The following is a 23,832-nucleotide window of genomic DNA, read 5'->3' on the forward strand; positions in this document are numbered from 1 at the left end:
AAATTTCTATCCTCTTGATCTTATGGAGGTATGTTTTATGTGCCAGCATGTAGTCTATCCTGGAGAATGTCCCATGTACATTGGAGAAGAATGTGTATCCAGGTTTCTGGGGATGGAGTGTCCTATATATATCCACTAGGCCTCTTTCTTCCATTTCTCTCCTCAGGTCTAGTATATTCTTTTTGGGTTTCAGTCTGGTTGACCTGTCCAGTGTTGACAAAGCCGTGTTAAGGTCCCCCACAATTATTGTGTTGTTGTTGATATTATTTTTCAGATTTGTCAACAGTTGTATTAAATATTTTGCTGGCCCCTCATTCGGTGCATATATGTTTAGGAGAGTGAATTCTTCCTGCTCTACGTACCCCTTGATTAATATAAAATGTCCGTCTTTGTCCCTTACAACCTTCCTGAGTATAAAGTTTGCATTATCTGATATTAGTATGGCCACTCCAGCTTTTTTATGGGTGTTGTTTGCTTGGATGATTTTTCTCCAGCCTTTTATTTTGAGTCTATGTTTGTTCTGACTATTCAGGTGCGTTTCTTGTAGGCAGCAGAAGGTTGGATTGAGTTTTTTGATCCATTTAGCCACTCTGTGTCTCTTAACTGGTGCATTTAGTCCATTGACGTTGAGAGAAAGAATTGTCCTGGGATTTAACGCCATCTTTATTTCAAAATTTGGTGTGTCTTTTGGGTAGTCTTGTCTTAGATTAGGTCTTTCAGTTTTTCTCTTAAGACTGGTTTTGTGTCTGTGAAGTTTCTGAGCTGTTTTTTGTCTGTGAAACCATGTATTCTTCCATCAAACCGGAAAGTGAGTTTTGCTGGGTATAGTATTCTGGGTGAAGCATTCATTTCATTCAGTCTTGTCACAATATCCCACCACTGCTTTCTGGCATTGAGTGTTTCTGGTGACAGGTCTGCTGTAAATCTCAGGGAAGCTTGCTTGAACATGATTTCCCCTTTTGATCTTGCTGTTTTCAGAATTCTGTCTCTATCTGTGGGATTTGTCATTGTGACTAGGATGTGTCTTGGGGTGGTTTTTCTGGGGTCTCTTTTGGTTGGTACTCTTCGGGCATGCAGGATTTGATCACATATATTCTTTAGCTCTGGAAGTTTCTCTTTAATGATGTTCTTGACCGTTGATTCTTCCTGGAAATTTTCTTCCTGGGTCTCTGGGACTCCAATGATTCTTAAGTTGTTTCTGTTGATCTTATCATAGACTTCTATTTTCGTCTGTTCCCATTCTTTGACTAATTTTTCCATTGTCTGCTCATTTGCTTTAAGTTTTTTGTCCAATCTCTCCTGCTGTATGGAATTGTTATGTATCTCATCTTCCACAGCACCAAGTCTATTCTCAGCTTCTGATACCCTGTCCCAGAGCTTATCCATTTTGTCATTCACTTCGTTTACTGACTTTTTCAGTCCTGTTAGTTGACATGTTATTTCAGTTTGGAGTTTTGTCATTTCTGCCTTCATATTTTCTTGGTTCTTATTAGTGTTTTGTTCAACTCGATCCATGGTTTCTTGGAGTCTGTTGAGCACCTTCCATATTGCTAGTCTAAAGTCCTTATCTGAGAGGTTGATTAGTTGTTCAGTCATTATCTGGTCTTCAGAATTGTCATCTTCATTCTCTATGTCTGATGCTGGCCTGCGTTGTTTCCCCATTGTCACACTTGTATTGTGGGTTTTTCTACGTGTTGTGGTGGTATTCATTGTCTATATGATGTAGGCAGCACACTCCTCTGGCTCCTCCCTTTCTGGATGGGCTGACTTGCCTCTAAGGGAGGGGAGTCCTCCGTGGATGAAGCCTCACACTGGGTCAAATCTTAGGCCTGAGCATGCAACAGAGAAGACAGTCCAGAGAGAAATGTTTGCTTCTGTGATATAGCGCCGTTCTTAGTGTGATTTTTCCTTCTTGTTGCAATGGAGTTCTTTCCTTAGAAAGAGTGCACGGCCGCGTAGCGAAGTGGAGCTAAGTGCCTTCTGGAGCCTCTTTTCAGCCCACTCTAAGGAGGTTTACGCAACAGGATAGCAGAGAGACACACACAGGCAGCACTCACAGTTTTTCACAGTCAGGCCCCACTGGTCAGGCGTAGTTTTCACTCGCTCGCTGGGCAGCTTCAGAATGCTGTATTTTTGGGGTTCACTTCCCAGGACTCTGAGGAGAGTCACTGGCTCACTGGGTAGCTTCCGAATGTAGTTTCTTTGGGGTTCGCTTCCCAGGGCTCTGAGGAGAGCTTCCAGAGTTCAGGAAAGACAGAGAAGGGTAGGACAGGGCTCGCTTCCGGTGCTCAGTTTCCTCAGAAGAAGCACAGCCGGGTGGAGACTCTGCAGGTAGAGCAATCAGCACTCTGCCTGGAGACCCCCACATCCAGCCATTTCTTACTCACTCACTGGCTCGCTGTGTAGCTCCCAAATGTAGTTTCTTCGGGGTTCGCTTCCCAGGGCTCTGAGGAGAGCTTCCAGAGTTCAGGAAAGACAGAGAAGAGTAGGACAGGGCTCCCTTCAGGTGTTCAGTTTCTGGTTCGCTGGGTAGCTTCCAAATGTAGTTTCTTTGGGGTTCGCTTTCCAGGGCTCTGAGGAGAGCTTCCAGAGTTCAGGAAAGACAGAGAAGGGTAGGACAGGGCTCCCTTCTGGTGCTCAGTTCCTCAGAAGAAGCACAGCCCGGTGGAGATTCTGCAGGTAGAGCAGTCAGCACTCTGCCTGGGAACCCCCACCTGCAACCATTTCTCACTCACTCACTGGCTCGCTGGGTAGCTCCCGAATGTAGTTTCTTTGGAGTTAGCTTCCCAGGGCTCTGAGGAGAGCTTCCAGAGTTCAGGAAAGACAGAGAAGAGTAGGACAGGGCTCCCTTCCGGTGCTCAGTTCCTCAGAAGAAGCACAGCCCGGTGGAGATTCTGCAGGTAGAGCAGTCAGCACTCTGCCTGGAAACCCCCACCTGCAGCCATTTCTCACTCACTCACTGGCTCGCTGGGTAGCTCCCGAATGTAGTTTCTTTGGAGTTAGCTTCCCAGGGCTCTGAGGAGAGCTTCCAGAGTTCAGGAAAGACAGAGAAGGGTAGGACAGGGCTCCCTTCCAGTGCTCAGTTCCTCAGAAGGAGCACAGCCCGGTGGAGATTCTGCAGGTAGAGCAGTCAGCACTCTGCCTGGAAACCCCCACCTGCAGCCATTTCTCACTCACTCACTGGCTCGCTGGGTAGCTCCCGAATGTAGTTTCTTTGGAGTTAGCTTCCCAGGGCTCTGAGGAGAGCTTCCAGAGTTCAGGAAAGACAGAGAAGAGTAGGACAGGGCTCCCTTCCGGTGCTCAGTTCCTCAGAAGAAGCACAGCCCGGTGGAGATTCTGCAGGTAGAGCAGTCAGCACTCTGCCTGGAAACCCCCACCTGCAGCCATTTCTCACTCACTCATAAGTCCCTTTTCTAAAGTCATCTTATTGCTTTCCTTCTGTTCTCAAAAGATTTAGAAGGTCTGTTTTTTTAAGAATTTATGATGATAATAATAATAATAATCCCAATAATGAAACTAATCAAGCTGCTATTACCATCCACCCAGCTGGGCTTTCTCCTTTTCTGAGAAGGTAGCTCAAGGCTCTCCTTGAGTCAGACTGTGCAAATAATATATTATTAAACCAGCCTGCCTTTATAAGAAATGATTCCACTTAAGTTCACATTAAAATGTATATATTATCAAAATTATGTGTCATTTTAAATCATTTTCTCCTAGATCTTCATAAACATATGCCTTTAGTCAATACATCTAAACTTTATATGGGTCATATATACTTAAGAGTCTAGATAATCATGGAGGTATGGACATTTAGAAATCAGTTGCTTGAGACCATCTTTCCTGATATTTCTAAGTGAGGAAACTGAGTCATGGTGTGAGGGTTGTTCCCTGAGAATTCTGCTGAAGAGGGTGGAAGTGCCTATCTGAGTTATCTTTGTGTTAGCCTTATGGCAGCTATGTGGTGCCGTGTTTCAATAACTCTGGCTCTCACTCATACTCCCCTACCTTCCTCTCCTTCAGGGAATTTGGATGGAGAGACCCAGAGCTGCCTGAAGTGATTCAGATGTTGCAACACCAGTTCCCTTCCGTCCAGTCCAATGCAGCTGCTTATTTACAGCACCTCTGCTTTGGAGACAATAAAATTAAAGCTGAGGTAAGTGTGCATGGATGCCCAGAGAACCAGGAATCCTCATTGGGGAATTTAAAGAATGCTTAAAAGGAATGTGGGAAAGGAAAGCTTGGCTTTCACATTTTCTCTCTTTACTCAAACACATAGCCCTGTTTACCTAATCTATGGTCCACCAGGCAGGAATATTTTTAGTTTTCAGAACAGAGAGAAGTGAAAGAAACAGGAAATGCATCTTTGCCACACATAGATCCAAGATGGTTAGACACATGGGTGGTGACTCGCCTTCCTTTTTCTTGTTGTCCTCTGTCTAGACTGGTCTCTTCTTCAAGATTCTAAGGAAATGCATGGTATGATTAGTTGTCTTCTCACGTTAGAAAAATTGATGGTAGTCAATATACATGATCAGTTGTCCTTCGGGGAAAACTCATTGATCAGATGGGAACTGCTGACAGTTGACCAGCTCCAACCAGTCAGTTCCAACCAGGCATGTTAAGATATTCAAAGATGATTGTGACTAGACTAAACTTGACACATAGGTACCAAGCAAGAGATTGTTGCTGTGTCCATCTGGTAGACAATTATTAACCTGCTCTGTGTTTTTATAACACTTTAAAGTGCACATGCTGCGGCTTATATTTTTGGGAAATCGAGAAGGTTGGCTAGCTCTGATGTTTTTAGACTAGAGTATGTTTTTGCATCTAAGAAGCTGGGTAATCAAATTTGTGAAGATTTTTTTATCAGCCCTGAAGAGTCATCTTCATATCATGTAAGCATTTTTGGAGAGGAGTCTAAATTAGTTTAAAAGGGCAATGAAGAGATTCAAAAAGAATATGGCAATTTATTATTGATTGTTCTGGTATTAAGATGGATCAAACCTGGCAGCTTTTAGTTCCTTTTTTTTCTGTTTGTCCCATCCACTGGTCCCATGCTTATACAGGAATCAGGATAATTTTGATCTGAAAAGATTTATTTGTTTGGAAAATGAGTAGGGAGCCATATGCAGGTGGTTAGGTTATACCTATTTTACCCAAAACAAAGATCATTCCTGGATTCTTTGTATGTTTGTTTACAACATGGTTTCACCCAAAACAAAGATTGTCTTTTAAAAACTGGGTGGGACAGGCTCAGAATAGCCTGAGCTTACTGCCCAACCTGGAGGTGGTCTCTGTATCAATAAAATAGCAAGCAGCTTGGAAGAGATATGAGGCAGAAGGTTGCCAGACTATACATGTTTTACTCTCAGCATGGTTTGGATTATTTTGTGTGCAACCCTGATTCAGATTCATTCACCTGGTATTGGAGATACGATATGTGGAGTGATTTTACATGCAGGTGTGATTTTTTTCCCTTCAAGGATCTTTGACAGCACCTGAAGTCTACTTAAAACAGTTGAAAAGGATTGCAGAGGCACCAATCACATCTGGCAGGCAATGGTCAGAGCTGCCAAAAAAAAAAAAAAAAACAAAAAAAAACCACTCCTGAAAACACAGGGCAGTGTGAAGGCTAAGTAGTACACAGGTGGTGATAATACAAAATACAACGAGGCTCCGGGTTAATTCTAAGGTAGAATGTGCATTGCAGGTCTAAAGCTGAGAGTTTCATCCCTGATAACAGAAGGAAGTAAAGGGGGAATTCTAAAGTAACTAGTCTATGTTTAATTAACACTAATAAAATGACCATCAGGATTGCATACCCAGTTCCTAATTTGGGCATTGCATGTCATCATTTAAAAAATCCCCTCTTTGCTGTGATCACTAAAGAGCCTTATAGGATCTTATTCTTCTGTTGGCAGTTAGTCAACTTCAATCCCCATTCCTGGAGATTTTGTCCACTGACCAATGACAAGATACCTCTATAAGCTAATTAGGATGAAATCACCATTCCCATGTCATCCAGATAACTAAGTTCTAGTCTCATTCTCTGGCTATTTACTGAGATCTTGTGTATCAGGCACTTTTACTACTTTCTTTCATTTGCTGTGAGTGGCTGGTCTTCAGGTGGGCAGGGTTACCTTCCTGTGCTAGAGATTCTTCCAGTAACTGACTCTAGAAACTGATTCCTCTGGCTCTCCTTAAAAAATCTCTTTTGGAAACTCAGAGCATGATCTCAGATCCAGGAGGATCTGGGGAAAGGGCAGGTATGGAAATGGAAGTAGACATAGTCTGATGTCAAGTTGATAAAAAAAAAATGACAGAATTAAGAGAGAGTGCCCACACCTTTTTGGAATCTACTCTGTTCTTCACCCTCTGATGGGGCACATCATGCTCTGATGGGGAGTTTTGCATAAATCACTATGTCTTCTTATCCTCACTCAGGTCCCACACCATTTATTTATTTCTTCTTTTTTGGGGGGGCACACCCATTTGATGTTCAGGGGTTACTCCTGGCTATGTGCTCAGAAATCGCTCCTGGCTTGAGGGGACCATATGGGTTGATGGGGGATTGAACAGCAATCTGTCCCAGGCTAGCACTTGCAAGGCAGATGCCTTACCTCTAGCGTCATCTCTCCAGCCCCCCCCTCCACACCATTTATTAATGTTCCTCTCTTTGTGATGGATGACTGCCTGTCTTGTTTTTATGCACAGATATTGATTTTTGTAATTACCTGTTGTTCAAATACTAATCCTGCAGGCACTGGCCTTTCCAAATTTACTCAGTCTTCTGGTCTTTCTCCTGCATTTGATTGGATTGATTTAGTCCCTCAGTCTACATTTACTTATAGATATTGACTCTGCTCACACAACGGCTAGGCCACTGAGCAAGAACAAAATGAAATCTGTTGGATGGAGAAGCCATAAATCATGCTTTTTCATTTCTCATTATAGTGTCCTGGTACTGTTTTCATATAACAAAGCATAAAAATGCAATGTTGTTCCCACTGAAACGAGGTCTTAAAGGTACAAATTTGAGAATCTACTTCCATTGATCAGCTAAGAAACCCAAAATTCTTCCTTTTCCTTCTGGATCAGTGTTTTATCTGAGAGTCTACTGGTTTAACTCTGAGCATGGAAATGGAGAGAGCTACTGAAGCAACTACTAGTGATGAAGGTGCAATTCACAGGATGCCCAAATGAACTCTTATCTGGGGACTTTGGGGCTACCACTGGTGATTATCAAAGATAACTGCTGACTCAGTTCTCAAGGATCACTTCTAAGAATGCTATGTGAACCATCTGTGGTGCCAAAGATCAAGTCAGGACCATTCACTTGCAAGGCAATGCCTTTGTCACCTAAACCCTTTAACTGTCTCTCTGGAATCTGGACAGAACTTTGACTTTTGATTTCAGTGATTATCAGTGATTATTCAAGTATTGAGATAGAAAGAAAATTTAGAAAATTAAGACGATTTTATTTTGATTTGATTTTAATCATAGAAAATTTAGATACTCTAGACAAAGACAGAAAGAATAGCAAAAAGTAAAGCATTTAAGAAGAATTGTAATGAACTGTAAAATAAATCTACAGATTGTGAAATCACTCCAAATGGACCAGTCTGAAGCAGGTAGTGTGGCCATAAAATTAATAAATCAAGCCAGTCAGGATAGAATCATGGAATTAGTCTGTGCCTCGTGGTCTCTTTATCTGAGTGCACCAAAACCAAACTGCTCTTTTTTTTTTTATTCTTAACAATTCAATTTGTGCGGGAGGGTAGTGTAAGGTCCAGGTAGACTTTTACATATCAAAGGGCTAGGTGAAAAGAAAAGAGGAAATTAGGGGTGATGACCAGGAACACCTTATTCCATTACAACAGTGCTTATATAGGGCAAGGAAGGCTGGGGTACATGCAAGTGGCAGACCATGGATATAGCATATGAATGCCCAGAGAAAAATGAGGCACCAGCGAGAAGATAAGCATGAACATTGGAGCTTAGGAATGTTTCAGAAACAAAACATTGGGTAATAAAATGATCTGTTATCTCCTATAAGTGGAGCTCTGTGAGAGAGGTAGGAAGGCCTGGCAGGCATGAGAGTACTCTCTAATTATGGAGGAATAGTGGCCCTCTTTGTGTTGTTCTTCTCTCTTTCTGGAGCAGTGTCTCCAAAGCTTTTGCCTCAATGAGATTCCCAAACAGTTTTTCTATGGTATTCCCAAAACTCTCGGGGACTCCAACAAACTGGGAAAAGAAAAAATGGTTAGAGAAACTCTGTGTTCTCACCCAAAACAGCAAATTCTTGTGGTCCTTCTAGATTCCTGGGCAGAAAAATGGTTGGAACAGATGTGTGATCCAAATACAATCATGCCTGCCTTCTATTCTGCCACCTCAGTTGTTGTCAATGCCACAGTTAGTAGAGCCTGAAATAATCAAAGAGTAATGAGACAGAGAATTTGATCTGGTGGATCTTTGAGAAAGTGCCCACGTATTCATAAATTCATAGGATTTTACATGAGTTCTTTTTAGTATCTGATAAATCTTCCTCTGGATCTCCATTGATTCAGAGAATGATCCAGTTCACTTCACTTCAGCTTCAATAAACTGAGTTCATAGAAGCACCCCATCTTTTTTTCATGCTTCCCTTAAAGGAAATTTGTAGGTGGGCAGCCTTTGTTTCACTTGGCCATTGGAGGCCCCAGAACTTTGTGCTGGCCTGTGTCCATTTCTGTGGAGGTATTCAGGGCCCTGGTGCTCCTATAGATAAAAATATTTGCATCAATTCAGGTTACAAGAGAAGATGTAAACGTTTTCAGTATTTTCAATTAGGTAGTTTAAAATATTAAATTTAATAACTTCTTCATAAAAGCTTAAACATGAAATTGGAAGTATAACCATGCACTGCTGAATGAGATGAGGCGGTTCATTTCTGGACATCATGAGGTGGTTTTATTATTAGATTTAATTTTTTTTTAATTTAAAGCACCATGATTAACAAAGTTTTTATAATTCAGTTTTAGATGTATAATATTTCATTGCCAAGCTCACCACCAGTGTCAACCTTCCTCCACCAATGTCCCCATAGTCTATCTCATGGCACCAACACCCTGCCCTAACCTGCCAGCATAACATGCAGCTTTTTAAGTTTGGTTGTTAAAGTTTGGGTTTCATGATCTCAATGTTATTGACTCCACAGTTTGCATATTTAGTTCTAAACACCACCAATACAGTTGAATCTCCTTGGACCCTCTCTCCCTGTAATGTCACATCTGTCCTTCTCCTTCTTCATTCTATTTATTTCCATATCCTCCCTAAACTCTGGGCAAAGAATGTTCTAGGCAATTTCTATTTATTTGATTTTTACACAAAAACAGGCAATAGAGCCAAGCCATGTCCTGGCTCGATGGTATCCTGGGGGCAGCTCCATAAGTCTAGTTTCTCATGAACCCAAAGGTCTTGAAACAAAGCATGACTGTACCTTAAAATGTGCTTTCTTTTACACATGGCATCATTTACTTGAAGAAATTGTCTTTTGTTGGGTCTTTGAGTTAGAGTAGGGTTTCAAGTACATGCCTGGTGTGGCACCTTTCCCAGTTCAGTACCTGTTTCCTCCAAGTATTGCTGTATGCAGTTCTGAGGACTTGAAGCACTGCCAGGTGTAGCTCTATAGACTTCAAGTTCTGCCAGATGTGGCTCTGAAGATCCTTAGCACATTAAGGCAGATCCTAAACCCCAGGTACTACCGAGGTGGCCCAGGTAATCCTGGTACTGCAGGGCCCAAGTGGCATCATGTCCTTGATTCTCACATTGAACCACCAGCACTGTTTGTTTGCTGAGATTCTATGGGTTGGGTCCCTGGGCTGTCTGAGTTCCTTCCAGAGCTCTTACCCTACCAGAAGAAAGTATGCTTTATTCTTTTCTTAATAAAAATTTTAATTTTACATAAAAAATGTATTTAATTGCAGTAGTGAAAGAATGAGTGTTGGAACATTGTCTGACAGAAACTCAATCCTGAATGACTTTATAACTGGGTATCTCTAGTGATCCAATTAAAATTTTTATTAAAACATTTATTTTAAATATCTAGATCCTGTGATTTGCATACTTACTCAGTTGAGTTTCAGACATACAGTGTCCAACACCAATTCTACAATCAGTCTTGACTTCCCTCCACCAGTGTCCTCAGGTTCTTTTCTGCTCACCAGTCTGCCTCCTAGACAGGCACATTTTTAAGTTTGATTGTTTTAGTTTTATCTCCTGTTTATAGTATTATTGGATGTTATATGTTAAGTAATAATACATAAGGTGTATATATTATCACTTCTATACCACTCATGTGTTCAAAGACCCATTCTCATATCCTGGTTACCTCCTGTAAATCTCTTTTTAATCCCCTCCCCTCAGATTCTTTTCTCATTTCTGTCATCTAGGATTAAGGATAAACTGGGTCTCCTCCCTTTGATACCTCCTATTACTTCTTCATATATTATAGATAAGTGCGGTCATCTGGTATCGATTATTATCTTTTTATTTATTTCATTAACATGAGATACTCCAGTTCCATCCAAATTTCAGCACATTGCATGGTTTCATCCTGCTTTGCATCTGTATAGTATTTCACTCTTCTTTATAGCACCCTTTTATGACCCACTTATCTGTGGTTTGGCTCCTAGATCAACTCCATATCCTGCTATTGTATTGAGTGTTGCAATAAATAACAATGTATGTATGTCCCTTTTATTGAATGCTTCTGTGTCCTGGGAATAGATACTAAGAAATGGAATTGATAGCTTTTGATGACATTTATCTCTCTGAATGAGTCATACCTTAGTGGACTTTTAACATTTGTTTGGGGCTGGAGCAATAACACAGCAGTAAGGCATTTGCCTTGCATGCGATCAACACAGGACAGATGTTGGTTTGAATCCTGGCATCCCATATGGTCCCCCGGGCCTGTCAGGAGTAATTTCTGAGCACAGAGCCAGAAGTAACCCAAGTGTCGCCAGCTATGACCTAATAAAACAAAAAAATTGTTTAATTTTACTTCTGGGCCACAAAAACATGCTCAAAATCCTAGGGTTCCATTGGTGATCTTTCTACTAAATGGGCCCAACAGTTCAATGCAGTGTCCAAGGCTGCAATGCTGCTCTCAGTGTGTGATAAAAGGGATTCCTCAGGACACATGAGTTAGTGCTGGAGAGATCGGGCCATGTCAGAAATCTCAACTTATATTGTACAACTTGTACATCACTCCAGCTTTGCATGGCCCTGGGCTTATTTTAAAAGTTTGTGCCTCTAAGTTCAACTCTATTTCAGCCATTCAAGATCAATTCCTTATTGTCTTCATTCCAAAACCATTCTATAGACTTTGACCACATCTCTTCCCAGCAAGGTACATTTTATCATTCCAAATGATACTTGGAAAAAAGTTATAGATAAATATTTTATGACAACTACTTTTTGGTATCCCCAATGCACCATTTTGGGGGGATAGTTTTCTAATTGAATCACAATGAGATCCACATTCACAAAGTTTTAAGTGATTGACTTTCAGTCATACAATGTCCAGTACCCTTCACCAGTACACATTTCTCACCACTGATGTCTCCAATTTCCCTCCTGCCCTCCTCCTTGTATGCCTCTATGTCAGATGTTTCTCTCTTTCTGAATCTTCCTCTTCCTCTCTCTCTCCCACTTTAGGTATTATGGTTTGCAATAGTGTTAATGAAAAATTATTATGCATGATACTTTCCTTCCTTTTAGCACACAGTTTTTGCCCAGTGATCATTTCTATCACTGTCAAGGTGATCCCTTCCTTGCCTAACTACAGTGCACTTTTTACCCAATACCTAGTGTCAGGAATAACTCAAAAATCTATTTTGCTGACAGTTCTTCAAAATTCAGATTGCTCGAGGCAGAAGAGTAGTATACAGGATAAGGCACTTACCTTGTGCATAGTTGCCCAATATCCCATAATGGTCCTCCAGCACAGCCAGAAGTTATCCTTGAGCACAGAGCCAAGAGTAATCCCTGAGCATCACCAGCTATGACCTCAAAACATAAAATAAACAAAATAAAAACAATTCAAATTGCTTTCTGCATAAACTCTTCTTAATTAATTTGCTTCTGGAGACTAAAAAAAAAAGTAAAACATTGAGTAGGCATTCTCTTTTGTTATTGAAATTTAATTGTATGAAAGGATTTCTCTTGCCCTTGGATCAAATTCAATCCTCTTCAATTTCCAAAGACTGTTGGAAAGAAAAAAATCTTAGGTGTAAAAGGAGAATTTTCTCTGGATCAGTGGCATATAAAAAGAATAGATACAGTATCCAAAATAGTTTTATCTTTCCTATGATTGTTAGAAATCTAAGGAGTGAAAAGGAATCTCCCTGCAACAGTGGCATGTCTAGAGATAAGGGTGCACAAGGAAAGTCTTAGAGCCTCGTCAGCCCCAGATGCCCTAGATGATGCAAGTGCCTGAAAGCAGAGCATAGGCCATACTGTAATGTGCGACTATAAATGTATGGATGCTAGAAACCTTGGCCAGATTTGATTAGGGAGAGGTGTGTATGGTTTTTAAAGAAATGGACTCACTTCCGGAAACATGGTGGCGCCCAGGTCGGGCTTGGCACATGTCTCCATGGACGGCCTGGCAGTGACTGTTAGGGGGTCTCCTGTCCCCACGTAGGGGCAGCGGGACCTTAAGCTTGGGAAGAAAGCGAAGGGGAGTTTTACCGAGGGGCTCACCGGGAGGCTTGGAATTTGGACCTCAGGAGGAAAGGAAGCCCATGGAAAAGAGTAGCCAGCTCTTTGGGACGCTTAGAAGGCTGGTCGTTCAATACTTGTTTTCCATAAAATCCAGATTGAATGGAGAGGAAATGGTTAACAGAAAGTGTATTCTCAGCTTTCAGCTCAATGTCCTATGTCGACAATTCCTGGCCCTGAGTAAAATCCTCCCTTGGCTGGTGGTCCATCCAGTTGACTTTCTACAGCAGTGATTGTGGGTTAAAGGGTAACCTTTGTTCTTGGGAGGACCCTAGGACAGGACATTTGTCACCATGAGTGCTGCCCCAGAAGTCAAGAGTCGTGGGATGAAGTTTGCTGAGGAGCAGCTGCTAAAGCATGGGTGGACGCAAGGCAAAGGCCTGGGCCAGAAGGAGAATGGGATCACCCAGGCACTCAAGGTCACACTGAAGCAAGATACTCATGGGGTAGGACACGACCCTGCTAGGGAGTTCACTGATCATTGGTGGAGTGACCTCTTCAACAGGACAGCAGCCAGCATGATGGTAGAAACTAATCAGGATGGAGTCCAGAGAAGACGCGAGTCAAAGGAGACTTCCCGCCATAAACATCACAAGCCCAATGCACTATATCAGAAGTTTGTGAAGGTGGCCACACTAACTTCAAGTGGGGAGAAGCCAGTGCAGGACTTGGAGCACTGCAGTGAGGACAACAGCTCTGGGACTGAGCCTCCAAAGATTCTGACTGATGAGGTGCTTCTGCAGGCCTCTGAGGGACGAACAGCACACAAAGCTGCCCGGCTGGGGATCACCATGAAGGCTAAGCTTGCTCTGCTAGAGGCCCAGGAGCAGGCCTTCCTGGCTCATCTCCAAGGTCAGGACTCTGGGTCCCTGTCACTTAAGCCTGAAAGCAAAGCCCCAAAAAAGAAGAAAAAGAAAAGGAAGGAGAAAGAGGAGAAAGAGATGTCAGTCCCTGAAGAGCAGGTACAAGTGGAGCACCCAAGCTGTCCTGAGCAGAGCACCAGGAAAAGTACAAAGAAAAAACGCCAACAGAGGGACAGAGAGGAGTCAGAAGGAACCACTGCATACTTTGAGGAAGTGGTGGCAGCAACAGGATCGGACCTTGGGGAACCATAGAGCAGAGAACAGCCCTGTAGGAAAAGGAAGAGGCAGCACCACAGTGAACAGGCAGATGAGGGGAGCATCTTAGAAAAAAGGGCATGAGGCTGCCTGCGACCTGGAGAGCCAAGCTCACAAGGACTCACTGGGCAGGAGCAAGAAGAAGCAGCCTCCAGCGGAGCTAAAGGATCTAGACAAAAAGGCTGGCACAGCCATCGGTGTCAGAAAGCACAAAAGCAAAAAGAAAAGGCAGCGTAGTTCAGGGAAGTGTGATGTTGTTGCCCTAATGGGGGAGGAGGAGGAGGAGATGGAGATGGAGGACAACAGAGCTCAGGATGGAGAGCTCATAGCACACACTGGCAAGAATCACAAAGACAAAAACCAGTGGCAGTCATCAGCTGAGGAAAGAACCACAGATGGCACAGATCAGAAAGCAAAAAAAAAAAAGAAACACAAAAAAAGAGACTGAATGGCTGGAGGGATAGGATAGTTGGTAACATATTTTGCCTTGCACACAGCTAGCCTGGGTTCAACCCAGGAGTAGCCCCTGAGTATTGTTGAATGTGCCAGAAACAACCCAAAAAAGTCAAAGAAACTGAAGTCAGGCAGGGATGGGACCTGATAAGAGTTCCACCCAGGAGTTGAGCCTCAGGCACTTTAGTCCTCAGGGGGCCTTTGACCTTCTTGGCAAAGAAACTCAGCCAGTCACTAAGGGATCATACTGTGATTGCCTCAGGGCTGCTAATGGAGATCCCCAACTTGGGTGCTACAGATTTGCCATGAAAAACAACTCAAAAATGGGAGACTTAGTTGACTGCTCTTAAAATATTCTGAAGGTTAAGAGAAGATGCTGAAAAGGTTAAGATATTGTGAATATGTAAGTTAAATATTCTAAAGGTTAAGAAAAAAGTGCTGAATTCAGCACCTAGTTCCATTTGTGAGATGATGAAATAAATATCAGCTTGGTTCCAAAAAAAAAAGAAAAGAAAAGAAATGGACTTCAAAAGGGAGGGTGGAGCAATAGGACAGCAGACAGGGCAATTTGCTTTGCACGTAACCAAGGTTTGATCCCCAACATCTCATATTGGTCACCCAAGCACTGAGTGCAGAGCCAGGAAGGAGAAACCTTTGAGCACTGCTGGATGTGGCTTCAGAACAAAAGCAAACAAACAGAAGACCAAAAATTAAATAAATGGAAAACCAATTGGTCAGAAAACACTGAGTATAGTATATATAAATTAATAAATACTTTCCCTTAGAATTTTTCATATTTCAAAGCTAATGTCCTTCTTGACAATTTTCCAGACTCTCAGTGTAATTTTTAGAAATGAATCAATCATTGATGATTATTTTTTCGATTTAGATTTTCCCATTGTGATGCTGTATAACTTGTAGATTGGCAGTACAACATGAATATTTAAAATTATGAGTAATCTGTCTTCACTGATGGTTCTGAGAACTACCCTATTTTTTATGCTTTTATAAAGTTGTTGCATTAAGAAAAACAAGTTATCTGCATATCTTTATTTAGCTAGTGTGTTTGGTGTTGGCTTCTGCAAAGAAGTTGTAGATATGTCTAATTCATAGTCTTGGTATTTGCTTTTAGAAAAATTTACCCTCCTCTTGTGAAATAAAAAAAGTTCTATTAGAGATGTATCTAAAATTTCCCAGCAAGTGCAATTCATGATTGTATAATATTCTGAGTCCATGATCTTTTAGTCATCAAAAATCACTGTCTTCAGTGATTTGTTTAACCAGTAGGCTTAGCGTAGGATATATGTCAGATAGAATGATTGAGAGTGCTATGCTACAGTTTCATAGCTTACAGACCTAAACTCCTTTTCATCAAGATATTTGGAGTCCCAGGATGTTTGGTCCCATTGACCAAGAAGTCAGGTGGCATCTCAACTGCAATACCTAGATCTCTTTGCACTGGTACAGCAGAAATCAACAAATAAGTTTAAGAAACATTTCAGTGGGCAAGTTGGAGTGGAGAAGTAATAAAGGGAAGGTGAGGAGGCCTAAGGGGAAAGGGAAAAATGAGATAAAGATGCTTTTGACTGGCCAATGTGGTTCTCTGGCCCCCTGAAGGATGCAGAAGAACCCTAAAGAGTTCATAGCAATGACCTGGTTGCCAATGACTTTTCAAACCCAAAAGAAAGAAAGTCATAATGAGAGAAAGAGAATGATGTGGGTCAGAGGATCTGGGTCAAGTCCTACATATTGCAAGGCAAAGGTTCATGATATTTCCAATGGGGATGGAATCTGTTGTAGATTTGGAGCTAGAGCAACCTATACTCAAAAACCTATTATTGTATACATAAAAAATGAGGAAGAAAAATTATAAAGATCTTAAACTTAAACACAGAACAAACCATAAGCTTTTCCCCAAGTCTTAGCAACTATGAGCCCATTTAAACTTGGGAGTAAGACCAATTTCCAATTTAGAACACCTATTTTATTCAATCATGCCCAGGCATTTGAAAACCCTTAAAAATTAAATTACAGATTAAAGAATTAAAAGTATCTGGTTCTCATATATATATACACAAATGAGTATACCAACAAATGAGACTGAAAATGAAGATACTGGATTTTCTTAAATCTAGAATTCCATATATTGAAGATTTTCTTCAAAAAATATGAATGGAACTGTAAGATATCATGTTAAATAAAGTAAGCCTACAGAAGGATAAATACAGAATGATATCACATGTGGTATTTCGAATAACTGCTTGATGAATGCAGTAGTTTAAATGGGAGTTGTCTAGAATGCTTTTGGTCCCAGAGTATAGTGAGGAGAAGAAAAGAAATAGAGCAGAGAAGGAGAAAGACAAATATGAAATAACGGGGATGTGGGTAAACAAGATTCAGGTACATTGGTGGTGTTAAGAAAAGACAAAACCAAAACCACAGAATCAACGACAGTGGAATCCAGACTTTCACAACAAAACTTAAAAAGGTTCCAGTCACCTGTTTGGTCCTGGTGCCCTTCCTTGTTTCCCCCTCTATTTGAGAGGCAGAGCTAGATAGTTCTAGTTATGTGGTTTTGTTTGAAGGAAAGAAAAGCAATAGAATAGGGTAAAAAATTAAATAAGCTGAAAATGGGCTGAGTCCTTCTAGAGGCTTTCAACCTCAGTTTGAGAGAGGGCAGGAACATATGATCACTAGTAGTAAGCTAGACACAGAGGGGACCACTTACTCTAGCAGCCCAGGCAGTGACAGTGAGGGAAGTGGGTTGCAGGAAGGGAACGGGGTTGGAGGGAGGACAAATTTGGTGATGGAAATTCCCTGATTCAATGTTAATATGTACCTAAAGTATTACTGTGAAAGATAAAAGATATGTAAGCCAATATGGTCAAAATAAAAATTTAAAAAAATGAGAGTATACTAAAAAAAATTTTAGAAGCTATATAAAAAAAGGTTCCAGTCAAGATGTCAGGATTGAAGAGGAAAGGTTGGGATAGACTTGAGAAATATTGGTAGAGGGAGGTTGACAATGATAGTGTGATTGTTGCTGCAAACTGCATGTCTAAAACTCAGTTATGAATAACTTTATAAATCACAGACCTTTAAACAAAATTTTAGAACTTTATTGATAAGCTTTGCTGAGAACTGATCTCTAAAATTTGTGTGATCTTGAAGGAGTGTTTTATTTATAATTGTGCTTACAAATATTTAACCCAGCAGCCTCCAAGATGGAAGATCTTTGAACTAAAATGATGTTAAAAATAAGAGTATATGACTCAATTGCTTTTGGAGATAAACTTCTCTGGTTATATAGACCATAGTCATTATATTTCTATAAACATAGGATATTGTACTATCAGCTTAGAAACTGGTATATGATCTTGAGATATAAAATGTACTAGAAGACTTGTTATCCCCTGAGACTTCCTGAACCAGCTCCAAGGAGCCACCCATGTGATGCTGGGAAGAAATTGCTTTCTCCATGTGGATGGTACATAGGTTCCAGATGCACGATGTTTCACTTGATGGCATTTTTTAGTAATTTTTTTTTAATTTTACAGATCACAGAGACATCTGCAAGTGTAGTTTCTTATTGTACCAGTACCCAAGTGTGTCACATAAATGTTCTGCTTGGGCTGATAGGCAAAATGAAAGGTAAATACTGTTTAATCATGAAAATGTTCCTATTGAAAGATGCCCTGTGGTAAATTCCCCTGGAGATTTCTTTGTGATCACTAAAAACGTGTGTGTGAAAACACAGTTGCCACATTCCAATGTGGGGATTCTTGAAGAAACTAGTCACAGTGTTTGAATCCAGCAGACAGGTGTCTGAGAGAAGCTCTGGGGAGCTCTCAGGGGTGCTCCTACAGCTTCCCAAGAGTTCAGCCTTAGGAAAAACAAAAGCCAGTCCCACATCGCAGATGCTGAGTATAGAGAACCTTTTGGAGATAAACTTCTCTGGTTATCTCATTAGAACTCTGAGCACTGCCTTTTCAAAATAAGAAAATCAAGCTTTTTTAAACAAAGGAAACCATGAGTGCAGTGATTTGCAACATGCTTGGTTATTAAAACACAAGGAGAAGATATTGAGTTATTTAGAATTACTCTCACAAGGGCCAGAGAGAAAGCACAGTGGGTAGGGAAATTGCTTTGCACACAGCCAACTCAGATTTGATCTGTGGCATCCCCTGTAGTTTCCCGAGCACCAGAAAACATAATTTCTGAGTGCAGAGCCAGGGGTAATTAACCCCTAAGTATCATCAAATAAATGGATTCATCTCACAGTCTGACCCCTTATTTTCTGCCCTAACTTCGTTAAAGGCTCTTAACCCATCTGCAACTTCTGCATCTCTCCCAGTGGAACAAGCACAATGGCTACCACTAGAGTCATTTTCTAACCTCATGTATCCAGAAAACCCAGAGACCTTACAGTATCCCCAAAGCCCCCAGAGACAGCCCTGCACCACTTCCTAGCCCTGCTACCTCATCATCCATCTGGCCTTTGGAGGTTGTCCTTTTTCTTCTTTAGACCCCACTATGACTCCCTTTGATAGACTCACCTGTCCCCAATCATGATCCTAGAACTAGCCACTCTTCCATCTTTCCTGCAAGTGTCTCCTTTATAGTTTGTTAGTTCTAAAAGAGAAAGTGGAGTTCCAGGAATTGAAAATTACCCTATGTGGTCAGTTCTCTTGAAGATGAATCGTGAGTAGAAAATGCCAAGTTGGCCTCTGAGAAAAGCTTTATCTAGTCTGTTGAATCATGAGTTAAATTGTAAGTTGATCATTTCACAATCTCCAGAGGGGAAGAGAAGATCCTATGACCCTTAGTCTGGTTATGACAAGAAGCACTGATCTAATAGCAATTTCCCACAATAAATAATCTACACAAATATGAAGTTTTAGCAGGCAAGAAACTCATACTGCAAGCTGTTTGCCAACAAGCCAGATGCTCTGCAATGTGGAACCACAAGCCTAGATGGCAGCTCCCAGCTAAGGCCTCCTGACTTGTATTTATTCAGATCAAAAACAAAACCTCACACACACACACACACACACACACACACACACACACACACCCCAAGAGAAGGGGTGGGGAAACCAGATGAAAAGGCAATGAGAAACAAGACCAATGGAAACCAATTATGATACATATTTATACTAGTCCCCACTGCTGACCTGGGCTTTGTGTTTCTCAGCTCTTTTCCTTCTGTTCTGACTCATGCACAAATTAGTTCCTGGCCTCCTTCAGGGGGGCTTATTGTCCTCTTTGCTACCACTGACTCCAGCACCTAAGCAAACTTTGTACTCCATACATCACTCATTGTGTGGATGGGACAATACCTATAGATAATACCTAATGAAAGCTCTAAGGTAATATTTACACATTTTTAAACAACATCCAACATTGTTCAGGTTCTACTCTGGGTCTGGTGCTTAGGGTTATTCCTGGTAGTACGCTTGGTGGGGTGGGTGGGACCACATGGTGCAGAGGGATGGATCTCCTGTCTCTGTTTACTAATCATGTGTCCCAGTCCTTTGAGTGAGCACTCTCCCAGCCCCCTGTGTGTTTTCTTCTATTGAAATTATAAGGTGTTTAAGTCATTTTCACATCATTAAATTTATCTTCCTCCTTTAGGGAGATTTACACTTATTCCTCAACATTTCTCTGATATTTTCTATGAGAAGTTGAGCAATATAGGAGTTGAACTTTGCCACCCCCAAATCTGTTAAGGACAAAATTTTCCAAATCAAGAGCAAAAATGCTCCATTAGTAATTATTAACCTATAAAGTTAGCTATTCACATACAAAAGAGCTGATTAATGCTTGAGGCCAGACATTGGATATCTTCTGTTTATCTTCTATTTGGTTTCAGATTCTTTCTCTGGAACCTGTGAGAAAGATTTGGAGGGCTCAAGGACTGAGGGAGTTTTTAATAAAAGAGAAAAGTACAAAACTGAGTTGGTCAAAAAAGAAGATGAAGAGTTGTCCTTACTTCAGGTCTTGGAGTGATATTAGCTGAAGATGTATTAAGTAGAATTAGATTGAAACATTATTCGTCAGCATGATGGTGACATGAAAGCAATGGCATATGTATGCACCCAATTATTACCTTCAGAATCAGTTATTTTCCTATTGTGTGGAAGACCCTGAATCCTTGAAATTATAATAGTCACAGAAAGATTTCTGTTATTTAACATGTTTAGTTCTTCATTCTTACAGGTATTGTAGACAACTTTCTGAAGTATTTTCTCGTACAATTCAGTCATTCAGCATTATTTGTTGATTCTTTTTATCATAGGAAGTACTTAATGTGCCACTTTATTTATGTCTTAACCATTTTCTTCTAGTCATCCCTCTTGTCTCTTTTGTTGGTATCCTAATATTTTCATTATTGAGGCTTTAATGCAGGATGTGAGATCAAATTATTTCACTTTGTATTCTTCCTCAAAATATTGTTAAATTTTATGATTCCTTGAGATTCTGGATCAAAGCTGAGCATTGTTCCAAAATCATCTTCTTCAGCTTAAATGCAATCATGTTGAAATTGCAATAAAACGTTGAAGGTTTCATAGCCTTATAAGCATCTACTCTTTGCAGTCATAAGTAAAACATTTTATTATATCTATTGCTCTTCTTATTTATACGACTCAGTAAACTTTTTTCAACAAATTTATACCCAGTATAGTCTATTCACAATTAGAGAAGAGTCAATCTCATAACAATGTGAATGAATGAGAGAAGTAGAAAGCCTGTCTCGAGTCCAGGCGGGGGGTGGGGGAGATTGAGGAGGAGGGAGATTTGGTACATTGGGGATGGGAATGTTGCACTGGTGAAGGGGAGTGTTCTTTATATGGCTGAAACCCAACACTAATCATATTTGTAATCAAGGTGTTTAAGTAAAGATATTTTAAAAAGAGTCAATCTCACAAGTATTTTGTAAAATGCAAATGAAAACATAAACCTATACCAGCTTGTCTCCAGTAGATTGGTAAAAATAAGGGAAACTGGGCCCGGAGAGATAGCACAGCGGTGTTTGCCTTGCAAGCAGCCGATCCAGGACCTAAGGTGGTTGGTTCGAATCCCGGTGTCCCATATGGTCCCCCGTGCCTGCCAGGAGCTATTTCTGAGCAGACAGCCAGGAGTAACCCCTGAGCACTGCTGGGTATGGCCCAAAAACCAAAAAAATAAAAAAATAAAAAATAAGAGAAACTTTTTCTGCTACATCCACAATGCTAAAATTCTCCCAGTCATATGACTGAAACCCAACTATAAATCATATTTGTAATCAAGGTGTTTAAATAGATAGTGAATTGTACTATTTATTCCTTTGCTGTGTTTCTCTGTGTACCACAGATGGGCAAGGTCAGCCAGTATTGCTTCTTCTCCCTCTGGATTGTTTGGCTCAAAATGATGCCCTATGTAATTCCACCCAAGTTGCAGTGAAATAAATGATTTTGTCTTGTGATTTTATAATATTCCAGTGTTCATATGTGTGACAGAGAGAGCATTGTGTGTGCACGTGTGTGTATGAAAGAGAGAGAGAGCCCATTATTACTTCCTTATCCTTTCATCTGCCATTAGCCATCTAGGTCATTTCCATATCCTGACTATCATACTAAGTGCTGCAATGAGTTGATCTACCTTAGTCTTTCCTATCCCCTAATATAAAAATATCTACTCTTTCTGTCTAGATTTTTTGACTTGCTTTGCATTTAAATGTTAAATTCATTTGGAATTTATTTTGTATAATTGTGAAGAAAGCAAATGTCACTTTTCTTCTCAGTGAGCATGTCTAAATCAATTTTAAATATTAAAACCCTACTGCTTCATGGACATATTTCAGTCAAAATTATGTGGTTCTTTCCTCTTTTTACCATTTGTTAGGCCTTTGACCTGTTGAGCTCATTGGCTTACTCAGCATGAATGCATTTTCTAATCAATCTGTGTGTGTGTGTGTGTGTGTGTGTGTGTGTGTCATTTCCCCCATGTTCTTTCTGCGAAATGAACTTACTTATTATGCCCCAAACAATTTTAAAATAGGTTGGGTTTAAATTGGAATAACTTTCACTTTCAACCAATTAGGGAACATGGAAATGTGAGTAATGTGGGCTGCCTGCCTTTCATCCCCCCACCAGAGATGACTTCTACTACATTCATCCAACTTCATTCATACAGAAGCCCCTTGATTCTTGAGATGGAGAGATAGTACAAATGCTAAAGCACTTGCCTAACATGTGTCTGTCACCAAGACGTGCTGTGAATTTGGCACCACTGCTCTTCTGAGCACTTCCAGAATGGCTGATAAGTATCAAGTGTGTCTATAAAAAGAAAAGAGTTAAAAGAAAAAAACTGAACACAGTTATCACTATTTATTTTCTGAATTGTTTGTAGCTGTCTGATTATTTTTAGTTTTGAAGATAACTATATTTATTTTTAGGGGGTGTGTCATACCTGGCAGTGCTCAGGGGTTATTCCTGACTCTGAACTCAGTAATTACTCCTGGCAATACACTACTCACTGTACTACTTAAACAAACCTTTATTTATTTTTCCTCATTTTTTTTTAAATTTGGGGGCCACACTGAGTAGAGCTCAGGAAACACCCTGGCAATGCTCAGGGGACCATATGGGATGCCCAGAACTAAACCCAAGCCAGCAGCATGCAAGGCAAGTGTCCTACCCACTGTACAATTGCTCTAGCCCCTTTTATTCAGCTTTTTAAAAATGATTATTATTTGGTAGTATTCAGCTTGCACTATAGAGACTTCTCTCAATTCTGAAAAATCTTTTGTTGATTTTGTTGGATAAATATCTTTATTCCATGAGATATAGCTCCTTTCAGTTTTTTTGTCTGTGTTGATACACCACAATTAGTCCTAACAATGAGAACTAGTATGCTCACTTTGTCTCAGTTTAAGTGAGCATAGTTCTAGAGTTGAAAAAGTGCCCTTGTACTCAGGGCACCTAAAGCCAGTAATCATTCATGTGGTGTGCTCAGTGAGCTGTGATGCCCGGGTTCACAGTCCCCAATAAAGCAGTGTGGTGAGAGTCAAGAAGAAAGGTGATCATGTCTCTTCGCCTGTTCATGATCATTTGAGTAGTACATTTACAACTGTGCAGTTATGAGAGAAATCTGTAGAGATAGAAAACGTGTCATCACTGACATCCAGAACAGTCATTTTAAATCAACTGCAGTCACCTGTATACTCAATTCTCTGAGTGTACAGCTTGTTCTTATCTAGAGTAGTGAAGACTTGGTCCAGCTGTCTTACTTAAATTTCCTTCTAGTCTGAACATTCGCCCATCTGCTTTCTGTTAGCTCTGAAGAAAGATCTATTTTGCTTCAAATGAAACACTTCATTGAGAAGTATAGGAAGCTTAGCTCTCACTGGGCACATGTCCCAAATGTACCAGCTCAGTAATACTGGTCTGACCTCCATGCTTTTCATCCGAGCACCAAAGTGCTCCCTTTGCATACCCAGAGTTAGCTGAGTGGC

General features: G+C 40.7%; 2 protein-coding genes across 5 annotated transcripts in view; both read left to right on the forward strand.

The window, feature by feature from the left end:
• Nucleotides 1-23,832, forward strand: part of CTNND2 (catenin delta 2) — a 974,640-nt gene that overhangs the window by 708,168 nt on the left and 242,640 nt on the right. For all 4 annotated transcript variants that reach the window (XM_049767900.1, XM_049767903.1, XM_049767899.1 and 1 more), the window contains one exon: nt 4,021-4,153. In XM_049767900.1, the coding sequence (XP_049623857.1) occupies nt 4,021-4,153 (133 nt within the window). The remainder of the gene's footprint in view (nt 1-4,020; nt 4,154-23,832) is intronic.
• On the forward strand, nt 13,011-14,098 carry LOC126000796 (G patch domain-containing protein 4-like). Its single transcript, XM_049767943.1, has one exon. It carries the CDS (start codon nt 13,059-13,061, stop codon nt 13,878-13,880), a length of 822 nt encoding a protein of 273 aa, XP_049623900.1. The 5' UTR covers nt 13,011-13,058; the 3' UTR covers nt 13,881-14,098.

This window comes from Suncus etruscus, chromosome 2, assembly GCF_024139225.1.
Source record: "Suncus etruscus isolate mSunEtr1 chromosome 2, mSunEtr1.pri.cur, whole genome shotgun sequence".
In the NCBI taxonomy this organism is placed as follows: Eukaryota; Metazoa; Chordata; class Mammalia; order Eulipotyphla; family Soricidae; genus Suncus; species Suncus etruscus.